This window comes from Herpailurus yagouaroundi, unplaced genomic scaffold, assembly GCF_014898765.1.
Source record: "Herpailurus yagouaroundi ecotype Mexico unplaced genomic scaffold, PumYag 28, whole genome shotgun sequence".
Lineage (NCBI taxonomy): Eukaryota > Metazoa > Chordata > Mammalia > Carnivora > Felidae > Herpailurus > Herpailurus yagouaroundi.
This window is the reverse complement of record NW_024412376.1, coordinates 156074815-156092277: the sequence shown is the minus strand read 5'-3', so window position 1 is coordinate 156092277 and position 17463 is coordinate 156074815. Positions and strand designations below refer to the sequence as shown.

The 17463-nt window shown below is 45.1% G+C and overlaps 1 protein-coding gene across 11 annotated transcripts in view; it reads right to left on the bottom strand.

The window, feature by feature from the left end:
* Positions 1-17463, bottom strand: part of LDB2 (LIM domain binding 2) — a 382503-nt gene that overhangs the window by 269638 nt on the left and 95402 nt on the right. The window contains exon 1 of one of the 11 annotated variants that reach the window (XM_040487428.1): positions 4133-4252. The exons of the other annotated variants lie outside the window; for them this stretch is intronic. Coding sequence (XP_040343362.1) covers positions 4133-4135 — 3 coding nt within the window. The 5' untranslated portion in view covers positions 4136-4252. Of the gene's footprint in view, positions 1-4132; positions 4253-17463 lie in introns of those variants that run through there. 11 annotated transcript variants of the gene reach the window in all.

Below are 17463 nucleotides of genomic sequence, written 5' to 3'. Positions count from 1 at the left end.
TCTCCCTCTCTCTCTGCCCCTCGCCCGTTCATTCTCTGTCTCTCTCTCCCCCCAAAAAAAACAAAAAACAAAAAAAAAACCCATCAACAACATTGCGCGGCAAGTACTCTGTTGTCCCATTTTACAGATGAAGACAGCAAGGCCTAGACAGACAGGCATCTCACTCACAAAGATGAGCGCTTATAGCCATTGCTGTGTCTCTCTAATTTGCTCCACTCCGTGGATCTTTTTTTTCGATCTGCAAAATTATGGGGTTTTACACCAGATCAAGTGATTTCTAAAGGAGCACGGGACACCAGCATCCCAAACTTCCGGATCGTTATGCAGTCTTCAGAGGGAGATAGAAAGCACCATCGCTTTCCGGGGTCTCAGAGACAGGTCCCAAGCCTGGGAGTCTACGTCAACAGCCTCAGTTCATTTCTTTCTTCCGTTCATGAAGAATGGCTCAAAAACCGGAAATGGTTTCAGAGGTCAAGGTGGCCAAAGTCTGTGAATCAAGAACACCGAGCTTTGATTTAAGCCCACACCTAATCCTTCTCTCCACTGGTCAGAGTCTTGAACAAAATTCCCTACCTAAAAAAAAAAGTTCAAATTCCTCAGTAGACAAGGCAGGGCTCCCTGGGTACTAATCTCAACCTGCGATGGTAGTTTATCAATCTCTTTCCTTCCAGCTTCTTCCCACAACTCTATCCCTGGCCCATTCCAGACCGCAAGAGCTCCTGCCCATCTTTACATTCTCCCTAAAGTAGTGACAGAAAATATCGTTTTAGCAGTGCTAAAAGATCCCGTTTAGTTGAAGGTCTGGCTCCCGGGGCGTAAATTGCCACATGCCTTTGCACCTGCCACCCTTAAATATTCTCCGTTCCCCTACAGTATCTAATTTTCTGTAATAAATGGCTGCTCTGATCTGGATGCTTGTGTCCTCCCAAAATTCATAAGCTGAAACCTACTGTCCGATGTACTGGTACCAGGAGGTAAGGGCTTTGCTTAGGTCTTGGGGGTGGAGCCTCATGAATGGAACCTGTGCCCTTATAAAGAAACCCCAGAGCTCTCCCTAGCCCCTTCCTTCCTTCCGCCACGTAGGGTCCCAGCAGGAAGAAGAAGGTGGTCTGCAGGTAGGGGTGGGTCCTCACCAGAGCCCTGCCGTACCGGCACCCTGATGTTGGACTCCAGCCTCCAGAACTGTGAGAAATAAATTTCTGTGGTGTTTCTGTCTGTGGCACTGTGTTATAGAAGCCCAAATAAACTAAGGCGATGGGTGTTGCCTTATGATTGAGGAAAAGAGGTATTTTTCAATTGTTAATAACAGCATGGGAAGATGCTTCCGATAGAATAGTGAAGAAAGAAGCACCATGTAAAGTTAAACGTATACATGCAGGTGTATCTTTAATGTCCCCAATTTCGTAAATATGCATTTGTCTTTTAAAAGCCTAGAAGAAATTCTCTGGGTGGTTAAATGACCCAAAGACCCCAGGCCACAGTTACCCCAGTGCTCAGAAAGAGCAGAGAGGGAAGAAAGCCCAAGTCCACTCCAACCTTTTCCCAATCACTTCCACGGCCCCAGTTCCAGGGCCAAGGCCACCACAGAAGAGGGCAAGGTCAACTCCCAGGGGAACCCCTCGCGCTCCGCTGAGATACACAGGGGCTTTGCGGTAAGGATGGACACATCACCATAATACACAGTTGCAAGTGCCCGTCCTGGTTCCACGAACAGGCCAAACTGTAACGTGCAAGCATCGTCTAACTGTGACTTCAGTGGCAGGGAAGGCTCTGCATGGGGTGAAAGCAGAGAAAACAATGTTCTATCATGTTCCGTCGATAATAAGCTCTAGCCAAGCGTGGGAAGTGGTTCTGGAGACACGCAGGATGAATAAGCAGGACGGTGTGGAGGACATATTCGCGGGCTGGCAGGCAGGGTAGCACGTGGCTGCTGGTGTGCTGTCTCCCCTCCCCCTCCACACCCACACCAGCTGAGAGAATGACCTAGCTCCCCTGTCGTTACTCAAGAAATCCACATTTCAGGGTCTGTTCCCGGAATCACATTAGGTATTTTTGCTTATCCAGAAAGGTTAAAAACTCTCACGACCCCCAACCAGCTTCATTTGTCTCCTCAAGTTCTGAGAGCAAAACTCAAGGGACTTTCCCCAAAATGAATTATGCAGAAGATATGATAAGATGAGATTCCACCTGCTGCTAAGGGACTCGCCTTAGAAAAATGTAATCAGATATTCATTTCCTGATATTAACAACCACTAAAAAGGAGCTCTGATTTCTGGAACAAATACCTTAAGAAGAAAGTTTAAACATATACATTTTAATTGAATTTCTTCCTAGCCAGGTTGTAATTGATAGAACCCTCCATCCATCATGATCCACAGGCGTCTGTAACTCATAAGTTGGTCGATCTACCAGTATGACTTTTCTACGTTCTTAATCCTCTTATCAACCACTCAAGTTTCCAGGGAGACTCATTAACAGAGCTGGCAAATGCTGAAGTCGGCATCATTACCGACCACAAAAGTTGGGAGCATCTGCTCCCCTCTACGTTTGTTTGTTTATCGTCTGTCTTACCCCAAGTAGAATGTGACCACAATGCAGCAGACGTTTTTATCTGTTGTGCTCACTACAGCAGCCATGTAGCACCTGGCCGTCCGGGTTACCTAACACATATCTGCTGACTACTGGAGACGACTAGAATCCGCCACCCCAAGACTATGCCACTTTGGCCTGAGGATAATTTTGAGCTGAAGGCAATTGAGAGGAAGCAGATACAAGAAAGCTCTCTGCCTTACCCCATATGACTAAAAGCAAGACATAAATTTATAAAGGTGATCCTCCTCCCTTCACCAGGAAGGACAGAAGTCAATCACTGAGACAACTCTAGACCCATCTTGGGCCCGAGACAGCCCCAGAAGAATCTACATAATAAACTTTGCTAGCTAGCAAAGACCTGATCTTCCCATTTGTTCCCCCATATTTTTACCTTCCCACAACTGTCACCCCAGAAGTATGAAGTCCTTTTCCTTTGTCTTGGCACTTCTCAACAAATGTACTGTTCTTTTAAGATGCTATATAAGCCCAAGTTCTAACCGCCTCTTTGAGTTATTCATCACTGAGTGCTCCCATGTATATGCACAATGAAAATGTTAATCAACTTGTTTGTTTTTCTCTTGCAAATGTGTCTTTCATTGGCCTATTTTGCAGAGCCCCAATCAGAGAATCCAGGATTCTAAGAGGAAAAAGATTATCTTCCTCCCTTACACTAAAAATTTCTTCTGTACTGAGAACCTGGAGCCTAGGGACTGCACACAGGTCCTACCATAAATGAACTTTCAGTCTCCCTGACTGGGTGGCAATGGGCACACGTAAAAAACCACACATTCAAACAGAAATTATAACAGCATATTCTAAGGGTCAAAAGCTCAGCACAGACATTAAGATTTAAGCAGGGGTGAGGGGCACCTGAGCGGCTCAGTAGGTTAAGCGTCTGATTCTTGATTTCAGCTCAGGTCATGATGTTGAGGTTTGTGAGACTGAGCCCCACGGTTGGCTCTGCTCCAACAGTATGGAGCCTGCTTGGGATTCTTTCTCTCCGTCTCTCTCCACCCTTCCCTGTTTGCATTCTCTCTCTCTCTCTCTCTCTCTCTCTCTCTCTCTCAAAATAAATAAATATCTTTTTAAAAAAGATTTAAGAAGGGGCGCCTGGGCAGCTCAGTCAGTTAAGCCGGCTGACTTTGGCTCAGGTCATGATCTCACAGCTCTTGGGTTCAAGCCCCGCATCGGGCTCTATGCTGACAACTCAGAGCTTGGAACCTGCTTTATATTCTGTGTCTCCCTCTCTCTCTCTGCCTCTCTCTCTCTCTCACTCTCTCTCTCATAAATAAATAAATAAATAAATAAATAAATAAATAAATAAACAAACATTGAAAAAAATAAAAAATAAAACAGATTTAAGAAAAGGGAGAAATCACACTCTCAGGACAAGAAGTTCTCTTGCTGCATTTTCTCCTCCTTAACAGTGTTGACATAAGACTTAGAACAACTGGGAACTCCTCAAATGGTTGAGCCTTCCTGTCCTTGGAAAATACTACACATGCCACACCCAAATCCAGGGACGTCTGCCTCTCCTTACCATACAGAATGGAGTTCCAAGTCCTGCAGACTCGCTCCTGAATCATTCACGAAGGCATCCCTGCCTCTGACAGAGTGATGGCCCAGCATGCCTCTCTTCCCTCTGCCATCTTACCTCAGAAGCAGAGTTGCCTTATGAGCACTGAAAGGGAGGGGACTCATTTGTTGATATTTAAATAAATTACACCACAAAATGGAAGCGAAAGGATTCCCTCTGATGTTTTCAAGGCTGCTCTAGAGAGGGGAGGAGGTACCAGGTGCCGAAGAGGCATTCATTCATTCGCTTCCTTTTTCACGCAGTAAACGTGTGGTGGCCGGCTGTGCCAAGGGTGGGGACACAGGTGGAACCGTAAGGACACAGCCCTGCCTCAAAAAGTATACGGCTGACTGAGCGAATACACAATAAGGAGGTAATACAAATACAGTGTGACAAGACTCATTGTAAGCGAAACCCAGCGTGCCAGAAGACTAAAATAGGGGCATACCTCCCTTCCAACCCTAGCTCTCCATGAACCCTACTTTATTTAGAAGGCGTCACTTCCCACTGACCGGCCCTGATTTTGTATTCAAAACGTGGGAACATTTTCCTGTCTTGTAGCACTACGGTAAGGATTCAGTGCACTTCCATAACTAAAGGGCTTAACGAAGTGCACGGCCCACGGCAGACAAGCACTGGCTACATTGTTAATATTGTTACCAGCAAGAGGAACGCAAGGACCTGAATTGAGATTTGCTTCCCGCCGCTTAGGTAGGGGCGAAAGCGTGGGATGTGGGGTAAGTGTATCTCATGGCTCCCCTGCTGCCCGGCTGCAGAAACGCTTCCCTTCTTCCGTGTCTGATGGGCACTCCCCGTAGAGCATGGAAGTCTGACCATTAAGGGGGGATTTGAGCATCAGGACTCAGACAGATGTGTGCTCTCTAGCTTTAAAAAAAGTCCTGGGTCACCTGGGTGGCTAGGTCAGTTAAGTGTCAGTTAAGTGATCTCAGCTCAGGTCATGACCTCACCGTTTGTAAGACCAAGTCCCACGTCAGGCTCTGTGCTAGAGCATAAAGCCTGCTTGGGATTCTCTCTCTCTCTCTCTCTCTCTCTCTCTCTCTCTCTGCCCCTCCCCCGCTCTCTCTCTTTCAAAATAAATTAATAAACTTAAAAAAATTTTTACAAAGGGCAAGAAAGTCCTGAGGTCTTCCTTACTGCCCTTCAGCCATGGTAGGAGTGGCCATGTTGCTCCTTCCCACTCTGTTAAGATGAGGCTGTGACCTCCAGGGGGGTAGGATGCCCAGGGCTGGCTTAGGAAGGACTTGGGGGGGGGAGGGGGAGGGGTGATGGGAAGGGAGAAGAGGGGGCTGTGCGTTGTCTGTGTCACATTTCTCCACCTCAGGCAGCCCAGATGAACATAAAGTCAAAGTCAAGGTAAGTGCTTGCTGTGGTTATTTTTCAAACGCAGAATCTTCCCGTCTCTGGACGATCCACAGGGTGGGGCCTATCGAAACGTCTAACCCGAAACCAAGAGAAACCAAGAGGCAGCTTAGATCCTAGACCAGTCTTCCAAAACGTGTAGGCTCCTAAGACACCCCGACCCCAACAGAGTTCCCCCCAGAACCAGCTTCTGCTCTGTACTGGGTGTTAGAATTACAGCAGAGAGCAGAAGCAGAGAGCAAATAGCAGAAGTTAGAAGAACATTAATAACCACAAAAAAAATGAATGAATGAATGAATGAGCTCAGGAACAAATGGATAAAGGAAAGAAACAGCTTGGGATTGGGAACTGCCTTCTTTCAAAGGACACCAATGGCGAATCCTCGAGAAGCAGGGAATGTGTAGGGCGGATGTTGTCCTGACACTGCAGGCAGCAAAGGGGCACCACCCTGCAATTAACTCTTTCCGGTAGGGCTAGTGGGGAAGGGGGCGGCCCTCAGCAGCGCAGCCATTACGCGCCCAGTAGGGGGTCCAAAAAGCTGCCAGACCGGATTTCATTTCGGAATGAACTCTTATGATTTTTTTTTTTTTCTGCTGTTCCAGCAGCGGCAACAGCAGATTTACTCTCCTAATTATGTTTGGCTTTGGTTAAATTAGTTTGCATTCCCTGAGCACACACAGGGTGGGGGAGGGGGAGCAGGCAGGAGTAGGAGGTGGCCGGAGAAGATGCCGAGAGGTGGAGAGCATCTTCTCAGAGGATGATGCACACAGCAGAACAATCCATCAGGCCCTGGGCAGCGGCTGGACAGACAGCTACTGCGCCGTGCTCCAGGGATCCCCAAGGGATGGAGAAAGTGGTGTTCCGCCTAAATCTCGATTCATTCATTCATTCATTCATTCATGCTACAAATATTTATTGAGGGCCCGAGATGAGTCAGACATTGAAGTGAGAGGTGCAGGGAATTGCAGTGAACCAGACAACTAAAGGCTCCCTGACCTCATGAACTTCTATTCTAGGAGGGAAGCGAGACAAGAAATAAGTAAGAAGATAAGCAAAACTTTCAGATGCCATGAAATCAATGAACAGAATAAGGTGATGGGGAAGTTCATGAAGTTGTTTTTGCTGGCGGTCTCACCCAGTAACAAAAATAACACAACCACCATGAATCCACGTACTCAGGGATATTCTAGAACCCACATATTCTAGAAGCTCACTAACCTTTCATTGAACCTTCACAGAAAACCCTGAGATGAGTATAGTTATCCTTGTTTCACAGATGAGGAAACTGAGGCCCAGAGTGTTTTAGTTACCTGCTGGAGGACATACAGCAGGTGACCTCCAATGCAATGTTGCCCCTGTGCCTTTCAAAGTTCTACAGTCAGTAACAGTAACCAGTGATTAAGGCACCCATTAACTACCAGGCACACAATCTGTGCAGCACACTCTCAGTATCAGCTGTCTGCAGTTTGATCCATCGCCTTTTACCAGCCAAGACCCGGAGAGCCTAGTCAGTTGACCCAGCATGATAAGTCCGTGAAGGAATAAAGGCAGGATTGAGACTCACATCTGAATGACCCCTCAGTCTTGTCACCGCCCCCACCCCAGAACATAATACAAAGTAGCTGCTGAAACTAATATATTTTTTTCCTTGATAACCAGGAGGAAAGATTCTGATGTTAGAATGTCCTGCGGTCACCATCCAGAGAACCCCTGGCTGGGACCAACATTTCCTCTGACTTTTCTGGCTGGTTTTCCAGGTAACCAGCCCGCAGCTAAGCTTAACACTCTTGCAAACTTACTTTGGGGAATAAACCAGAAGCAGAAAAATGCCTAGAACTCGAAGCAATGGTGTGACTCTAAAAGGGCCTCTTGTTAAATCGTGCTGTCCTCAACAAAGACACAAATAGGCAACCCAGGATTTAGTGCTGTGTGTAGATGGAAACTGCCTGTATCTTTACACCAGGCCTTCCTTAGTATCCTATCTGATCAGTGACCTACGTTCTTCTATGCTCTATGGAGCTGCCCCTATTTTCATAACTACCTGTCCTTACCAACTGCTGAGTTAGATTCTCCATAGATAGCCCAGCCAACATCTCAAACCACCTCAACAGTTAAGGGCGTTTTAGAATTTCTATGATAAAACCTGTTCTTTATTCTTTTTAACACCTTGTCTATTTTTCACATTTGTAATGGACTCAAACCTGAAAGGGGAATTGTCAAATCAGAATTTTTTTTTTTTTTTTTTTGAGCAAAATGCCATTACAACCAGAAGCAGCTGGTTTTGATTTATAAACACTGTAATCTTCCCCAGGCCTTAGTTTGTTTTTTTTTTTTTTTTTAACAACATTCAGATCAGAACCAATTTAATTTTGAAAGATAGCTAATCAAGTAATTTGTTGCAGCACCTCTCTGGTTCTCGCTGTTGCAGAGGGGGTTGGGAGCTGCGTATGGATAAACTAACACTTTATTGAAGATTATAAATGGACCCTTCAGGTATCATGAAGTGCTTACCTATAATCTCCAGAAACACAATAACTTCTATACGTTCATTTAGCCACTAACTTGAGCATTTCAGTGATTCACACGGAATGATCCACTTATGTGGTTAAGACTTGAAGCTCCAAACATGTTTTATATGCAATAATTCTTTTTGTTATTAAAAATGTTTATTTACTTTTGAGAAAGAGAGAGAGCAAGAGGGGGAGGGGCAGAGAGAATGGGCGACAGAGAAACCCCGATGTGAGGCTTGAACTCCCAAACTGCGAGATCATGACCTGCGCCAAAATCAAGAGTCAGATGCCTAACCGACCGAGTCACTCGGGCGCCCCTGCGATAATTCTTTTGAAATGTACTAACTTTTTAGAGACGCATATAGATGAATTCCCAATTTTGGAGAAGAAGGGTACATCAATCTCCATCTTGATTTTGCAATTTTCTATATAGTAGTCCCCCCCCCTCGCCTTATCTGTGGGGACACATTCCAGGATCCCCAGTGGATGCCTGAAACCACGGATGGTGATGAACCCTATATATATTATTTTTTTTCCTGTGCATACATACCCATGGCAAAGGTTAACTTATAAATTAGGCACAGTAAGAGATTAACAATAACCAATAATAAAATAGAACAATTATAACAGTATACTGTAACAAAAGTTATGTAAATGTGGACTCTCTCTCTCTCTCTCAAAATATCTCACTGTACTGTACTCACTCACCTTCTCCTCGGGATGATGTGAGATGATAAAATGCCTCTGTGATGGGATGAAGCGAGGTGCCCAATGTAGGCAATGTGACACAGAGTTAGGCCACTACCGACTTTCTGATGACACCTCAAAGAGAGGATCGTGTGTGGTTGACTGCAGGCGAAGGAAGCTTCAGAAAGAAACCGCCGATTGGGGGTGGGGGAGGGCAGGGCTACTATACTCCCAACACCCTAACATGTACACACTTAATGAGAAACAAATTGGACGTGGACTTGAGAATTCCACATATTTGGGGATCGTTATAGTCACCCCAAGCTTTCCATTCACCACGCTTTCATTAAGCACGACTACATGATGGAATATCACCTACCCTTGGAACTCGTGTTCCAATAAGACAGCATGGCAACCCATTGCCTTCTCCTTAGCAAATACCTACATTCCTACTCGGTGCCAGTCTCTGTTCTAAGCGCTTTATAAATATTGAATCCTCGGGGCGCCTGGGTGGCACCTGGCTCTTCCTTTCGGCTCAGGTCATGATCTCATGGTTGTGACATCGAGCCGTGTCTGCTTAAGATTCTGTGTTTCCCTCTGCCCCTCGCTCACTCACTATAAATAAATAAATAAATAAATAAATAAATAAATAAATAAATACTGAATCCTTGTAACAATCCTGTGAGGTAGGAACTGATTTGCCCCCTTAATTTTTTATTCTTTAAATTTGATCTGACTTAAGTCCTAGCCATGATATTCTGTTCCTCTTTACTGCGTGGGATAGCCACGGCATCACCCAGGATAATTGTTTTCAGACCTGTCTCACATTCTAAAGCAGATGAAAGCCTCATGGAGTTAAGGCTGCTCCTGGTGTGGTTAGTCTTCCACCCCAGAAGCAACTAAGTAATTCCTCTTTCTGAGCAACTTCTCATTTCCTTTGAAAGGAGGCACGGGGATTGTGGGGAAAGTACCAAGCCCAAAGACATTACCCTGCCAATCTGGGCAGATAAATGGGAACACCTGGCATTCCTCTCAAGTGTCCACGTCCCTGTCACCTTCCCTTTACTCTGGTCATCTCTGAAATTAAGCAGTCTGCTGGCTGACTTGCAGGCGGGAATTAGGAAAACTCCTGCAAGAAGCTTTCAAGGGAGGAAAGAATGAAAGCATGCGCTGATACATTGTATTAATGTGCTGGGAAAGTGTTTTCCACCTTTTATGGTAGAAATAAACATGGGCATGGGGGTTCAAATTCCAGCTTTGCCCCATGCTTGCCCTGTGACTTTGAGCAAGTAATTTAACTTCTCTGAGCTGTCGCCTTGTCTATAGGAAACCTACTTAATAGATTTTTATGAAAATTGGGTAAACTTCAATTATATGATACAAGATAAGCATAATGGCCCCTTGTGGTCGCTTCATAAATGTTGGGTCTCTCCTCATTTCCTCCTCCTTCCATGTATGTTTCCAAGGCAACCTGCTACCAGACGTACCAGATAATAAATAACAAGTAACGTTTCAAAAGAAAAAAAAAAAAAGACCCTCCTCACCCCCAAAGTCCTGGGAAGGAAATGCTCCTATTTTATAGATTTGCCAAGGTGGGCTGATTACCACCCAGTATACCAATTCTGTCCCATTTTGCTGCCTCTATGAAGAAGAAGAAGAAGAAGAAGAAGAAGAAGAAGAAGAAGCAGCTAACATTTATTTTCTCATTTATTTGCAATGTAGGGAAATAGTCCCAAGTGCAGGAGGGAAGGAAAATGCCAGTTCGAGAGGTCCTGATGTCACCACTCTCAGGGACAAGGTAGACAATCCAGAGCCTTCCTCACACCCAAAAGGAAAGAAATTGGACCCCAAAGCGACTGCTCCCCTTGGCTGCAATGCCTTGTAACAGGATTACAGGTTATGTAAGTCAAGGTCGAAGATGGCCATTTTCTTTGTACGGCTCAAGCATTTAATTTTCCAAATCAGGAAACTTCATTTCTCAATGTGCTCAGTAGAATCTATCGGCTTCCTTCAGCAGACAAAAGAAAAGTAGCTGAAAATTGGCATGCGTGTTGCCTTTAATTTCAGCTTTTGTGCCCCTATTCTTGGTCCTTACGGTTCAGGAGGTGCAGCTCTTGCCCCCAGGGAAGAGAACAGTATCAAAGCACCTTCGAACCAGGGCGTGAGGAGTCTGGTGACCTTAGGGCCTCAACTCTGAATTTTCTGGCTCCCACGGGTTTACATCCAATCCGCAGTGTTCCTTTAGGTGGTGTTTTATGCTTAATTATACTTAAAAGTTCGGCGGGTGGGATTTCATCCAAAGCCCAAGACTTTGAGCCATCAGCTCCTGGGGTTGTCATTTCAAGCTTCTCATTTCTAATCACCTGGGTCTTTACCCAAGATGTGTTTTAACTCAAGTTAAAGGGGTTTTTGTCTTGTAAGCAACCATTTTAAAAAGCAAAGCGTTTTGTTTGTGGGGGAAAAAAAAAAAACACCTGAATAGATCTAAACCCTTCCTGTGAATAATTCACAAATTATTATGAAGGGATTTGTAATGTTTGAAACCTGTGTTTGCAGCCTCAGCCACTCTGTTGGGGGCGGCATATGTGACATGCTTCTGGGAGTGATCTGAACCGTGACATGGTGAGACCCACCAGGCAGACTGGAGGTTCAGAGAGGCCGGAGAAAACTAGAGCAGGCAGTAAAAGGATGTCGAAGGAACTGAGGTCTTCGAAAGCTACATACAGTCATTAGAGCAATTAAAGCTCTTTTCTCAGCTTTTTCAGTAAAATCTTAGATTTAACAGCTAAAGACCATGAAACCACATTGCCTCCCTCAGTAAATATTACCATATCCAAAGTCCATTTGCCTTCTTGCAGGAGAAGGGCCTTGGCAAAAGGGGGGGAACAGTCCTCTGCCTTGCCAGAGGACTTGAAAGGGACTTGCCCTTTCTGAATCCGTTGAAGACCCTGCTTGAATCCCACAGCAAACAGCACAATAACATGGCCTCCAGAGGGTGAGGTGGTGGGAGGCTGAAATGCTGGCGCAGAGCTATGATGCGTTGGCTGTAAACCCCCTGGGATGCCAGGCTGTGGTCCATATGTCCTTAAGGCACCTTGGTTGACAGAAGGTGAGGGCGAGAGGTGTCCAGGCTGAGGGAGGAGGTGTGATAATCTCAGGAGGACCATCTGAAGGAAGATGGCTGTAGTTCGTCCAAAGCGGTCACTTCACCTTCAGCTGGCCCAAAAGATCTCCATGAAAGGTGCACATCTCCTCCTCCTATCCCCTCCTTAATGCCTCTCCAGGTGCCCCAGCCTCTTTGCTTCCAAAATAAAAGCTGAGCTTCAGAGTTCTGAAGCAGACATCCCGGGATGGAGCCCTGGTTTTGTGGCTGGGATGTTTGACCTTGGGTCTGTTATTTCCCTGTGCCTCAAATGCTTCATTGATCAAATGTAAATAATTGGAGTATTCCCCTAATTGAGTTGATAACATCAGAAATGAATTCATACATGAAAAGAACTTAAAACACATATTAAGTGTTTGCCAATGTTATTCATTACTAGGTTGAACCTTATGAATAGTCAGCCATTTTTGGCTAACTGACAATTTCATATGGTTCAATCACTTATTAAAGTTCTCAGCCTTCGGGTTCCTGGTTGGCTCAGTCAGTTGAGCATCTGACTTAGGCTCAGGTCATGATCTCACAGTCCATGTGTTAGAGCCCTGTGTCGGGCTCTGTGTTGGCAGCTAGGAGCCTGGAGCCTGCTTCAGATTCTGTGTTTCCCTCTCTCTCTGACCCTCCCATTTTTGTGCTCACTCTCTCTCTCTCAAAAATAAATACAACATTTAAAAAAAATGTTTTCAGACTTCCTGAAACCTCATCTTTTCTTCTCTTGAGAAACACTCAAGCATCACCTGCTCCTGGAAGCCTTCCATGATGCCCAGTCTGTTCATTCCCCCATACACTCATGTGTTCACTTACTCAACAGCAGCGTATTGAGCATCATGGCCAAGTACCAGGAACTGAGAATTAACAATGAGTAAGGCCAAATGGTCTTTCCCTCAAAGATCTTAAACCCAGAGAAGAGAGTCAACCATGTACTGACAACTGATGGAGTAAGTGCCTCTCCAGGCGAGTAGAGAGACTATGAAAAAACTTACTTAACAATAGAGTCCTGGGGCGCCTGGGTGGCTCAGTCGGTTAAGCGGCCGACTTCGGCTCAGGTCACGATCTCGCGGTCCGTGAGTTTGAGCCCCGCGTCAGGCTCTGTGCTGACAGCTCGGGCCTGGAGCCGGCTTCTGTTTCTGTGTCTCCCTCTCTCTCTGGCCCTCCCCCATTCGTGCTCTGTCTCTCTCTGCCTTTCAAAAATGAATAAATGTTAAAAAAATAAATTAAAAACAAAAACAAAAACAAAAACAATAGAGTCCTGATGGAGTACATGGGTTAAGAGCAGGGAAATCTTGGAACAAGTAATCTTTACCTAAGACCTGACGGGCGAGTTGAGATTGGTCAGATGAAGAAGAGACGGAAGATTGTTCCAAACATCTAGACTTTTCTGTGAAGGTCCAGAAGTGAGAAAGAGAGAGAGAGAGAGAGCTCGTGGAAGAGAAGGGTGTTGGGTGTGGCTGTAATGAGACAGAGGCTGTCCTGAGAGGGCAGTGAAAGGGAACACGAGCAGCAGAGCCCCAGTCATAAAAGGCCTTGTAAGTCACCCACAGACTTTTGGGCAAACTTTAAGGAGGCATTTTCTCTCAGGGCTACCCAAGGTTGTACCTGACAGCAAGTATCTGCTTAATATCTGCCCCCTCAGTATCTCATTCTACTGCTATCCCTGTTGGGCCACCAGGAAGCCCTTGAAGGGATTTCAAAAGGAAAAAGACACCTTCCCCCACTCACTTTGGCTCAACTTGGCTGATGAACCAGAGGGAAGCAAGGGGAGTCGGGACAGAAAGCTGGGGCACTTATTCAGGCAGTGGGGCCCTTTATACAGGTGCCCAGAACATACCGGCTTGCTTCATACATATCACCCAGGATGCTGACTTTCAACTGTCTCTCTATATGTTTATGTTCCGCTGGACTGAATCCCTTGAGAATAGGGACCTAGGAGTCTGTCCTACCACCTTACCTCCAGGACCAGCACCATGCCTAGGACAGAACAGATAGTCAATAAATAGTAACTATTATTATTATGACTATTGTTATTTAATACTTACTGCTGAAATCCAGACACACAGATGCTCTTGCTATGGTTCCACATGGTAAAGTGATTCCATGGAATACTAATATTCTGATAAATGTTAAGCAAAGTTTTGGCCAGTTGGGGGGAGGCCTGTATTCAAAGTTTGAAAAACATTTGCTTAAAAACATGAAATAGGGTTAACTAAACTGTGTCTACTGAGAGGCTCTAGAATCAATAGCATCCCAGTAACAACATGCTCACTAAGCACCCAGATTCTCCAATAAAGAGGAATCGGGGTTCCTTGAAAAAAAGATAGCTAATTCTAGAGCTGGGATAGTGAATATAAAAAAATGAGCCTGGAGTACCTTGTAGTGTCAGAAAGTAAGGAAGTGTTAGGGCGCCTGGGTAGCTCAGTAGGTTAAGCAGCCAACTTCAGCTCCTCTCATGATCTCACAGTTCATGAGTTCAAGCCCCGCGTCAGGCTCTGCACTGACAGCTCGGAGCCTGGAGCCTGCTTCGGATTCTGTGTCTCCCTTTCTCTCTGCCCCTCCCCTGCTCATGTTCTGTCTGTGTCTCTCTCCCTCCAAAATAAATAAACATTAAAAAAAATTTTTTTTTAAATAAAGTAAGGAAGTGCATGCATGCGCGCGCGCGCGCACACACACACACACACACACACACACTGATGGACATACGAGACACGGGAACCAACTGAAGAGCTTCTAATAGCCATTGGTGGACAAGTGAATAAAAAGATAAATAACATAGCATTGGATTATAACCCAGGGTATAAAATAAGTATCCATGAATCCATACTGATAGAAATATATGGTTGCATAAATAAAAAGGAGAAAAGGGACAGATCTCTCATGCAGAAGAATTACAAACAATTCTTCTAGATACTCCTTTGCATGGACGTGGGGTATAACTTCCTCCTTCTTGAGCACGGTCTATGCCTAGTAATTCCTTTCCAAGCAGTGTGGCACAGGAAGAGGGAAAGAAAAGAGCGATTTTACGATGAAGAAACCTGACAAGTCCTACTTCAGCCAGGTGATCAAGCTTAACATTCACATTAATAAACATTTGCTAAGATGTGCTTTGATACCACGTGATGAGAGTGGCACTATACGTCTGTGGTTTTCCTCCCCAGAACAAATACCCCTGTCTACCCGCGAGGAATACAACTGACATACACGAACTGGGCCGTATTCTGCCAATCACCTGACCGGCACTTCTCAAAACTGTCAAGGTCATCAAATACAAGAAGAGTCTGAGGACCTGACCCAGCCCAGAGGAGCCTAAGGAAATGTGATAACTAAATGTAATGTAGTATCAGGGCGCCTGGGTGGCTCAGTCAGTTGAGTGTCCGACTTCGGCTCAGGTCATGATCTCACGGTTTGTGAGTTCGAGCCCCACGTTGGGCTCTGTGCTGACAGCTCAGAGCCTGGAGTCTGCTTTGGATTCTATGTCTCCCTCTCTCTACCCCTTCCCCACTCGTGCTCCGTCTCTCTCTGTCTCTCAAAGATGAATAAACGTTAAAAAAAATTAAAAAAATAAATAAATGTAATGTAGTATCTTGGATGGGAGCCTGGGAACATTATATAAAAACTGAATAAATCTGGGCAGAGTATGGACTTTAGCTAATAATAATGCATTAATATCGGTTCATTAGTTGTGACAAATGTTTCGTGCCAGCATAAGATCTTAACAACTAGGAAAATAGGCATAGCGTATGTGACAATTCTCTGGACTATCTTTGCAACTTTTATGTATATCTAAGAGTATTCTAAAATTTTTATAAGACTATTTTTAAAAATTAAATAGTACCTTTACTATCCAACTTCTCGGACGCTTTAATATGCTGAGATACGTTATGAATCTTCCCAAATTAATAGGATTAAGGGACTGAATAACTGTTACATACTTTTGGGCCCTGCCTGGTGTTCCCTAGAATGGTAGGGAATAGTAATAATAATAATAATAACAACTAACATTTTTAGGAAGGTTCTGAACAGCATGGTTAATGATGTAGCCCCATGAGCCAGACTGCTTATTGTAGTGTCAGCTTTTAAGAGCAGTACGACCTGGGGTGCCTGGGTGGTTCAGTCGGTTGAGCATCCGACTTTGGCTCAGGTCATGATCTCATGGTTGTGAGTTCAAGCCCCGCGTCGGGCTCTGTGCTGACAGCTCAGAGCCTGGAGCCTGTTTCGGATTCTGTGTCCCCCTCTCTCGCCGCCCCACCCCTGCTTGTGCTCTGTCTCTCTCTGTCTTTCAAAAATGAATAAACGTAAAAAAAAAAATTTTAAGGCGGCACAATCTTAGGCAAATTCATTTAATTGTGCCTCTGTTTCCTTAGCTGTAAAATGGGATCGATAATGCTACGTGTCTCACAGTGTTATTATGAAAATTCAGTGTGTTTATTTGGATGAATGTGTGGTCAGTACATAGTAAATTGCTCAACACCCTCATTGTGACTTCTTAAGGGCTTTCCATACGTTGTTTCCCTACATAGCAAATATTATCATATGAGGTAGTAACCAGCTACGATTTGAGACAGAGAGAGAGAGAGAGAGGGAGAGAAACAACTAAATTTGCCCCAGGTCTCACAGTTAGAGAACTATGGAATCAGGCCCATCTGGGAGGAAGCCCAAGGCAGAATTACAAGACTCAGAATCTTGGAAAGGAGGAAAAGGACCCTCACTACCAAAACCCCAGGATGAGGAGGAAATTCCAAAGGATAAGTGAGAGAAACTAGAAACATGAGCACGCAGAATCAAAACTCATCTTGCCTACTCTGCAATTTCATAAACACCTTCCCGGTTACTAACTGCCATCTCTCAAGTCTCGGTAGAGACACCACCTCTGCTAATGCCATAAATACCCCAAAGTCTCTCCCCATATTTCCTCAGGACCAGTGCCTAGTGGACCTTTCTCTACCCAGCATTCTCTGTAAGGACAGAATTTGCCCCTGAATGTCCAGTTCTCCTTGAAAACGTGGAAGACTTCTTGCACACTTTCCTTTCTCTGCCTCTGGCCTGGGAAACTGGACTCTGTAATCTGCGGTCACTTGAAATGAAGTGACAAGAGATTCTGCCATGCTTACTCATCATAAGACTGGGGTTTCCATCTGTCAGCCAACTGCACAATTAGGAAAAAGAGAAAATTCAAAGCAATCCAAAAAAGAATGACTAAAGCCTATAAAAGTCTGGAAGAACCAGAAATGGGTTCCTCTAACATGGTGTTCTGAGAACCCCCAAACACTCAACACGATCCCTGAAGTCCCTCCTGACCCGCAGCACACACATGGTAACCTAAGGTCGTAGGGTGAGCCGGGTGCTTATTAGGGATGGAGCTCTTCTCTAAGGCCAGCAAAGTGCTACCCCTGTAATGTAACTCACAGGCATGCTTTCCTCTCCCACGACAAGCAAATACCTGTCAAAGCCCATCACGGATAAACATCGAGTGGGAGCGAGAGAATGGAAAATTCTCTCCACTGGCTGATCTCCCTCCTTCTCTTCCCACTCCCTTCTCTTTCCTTCCAGGAACTTAGGTTCCGGTC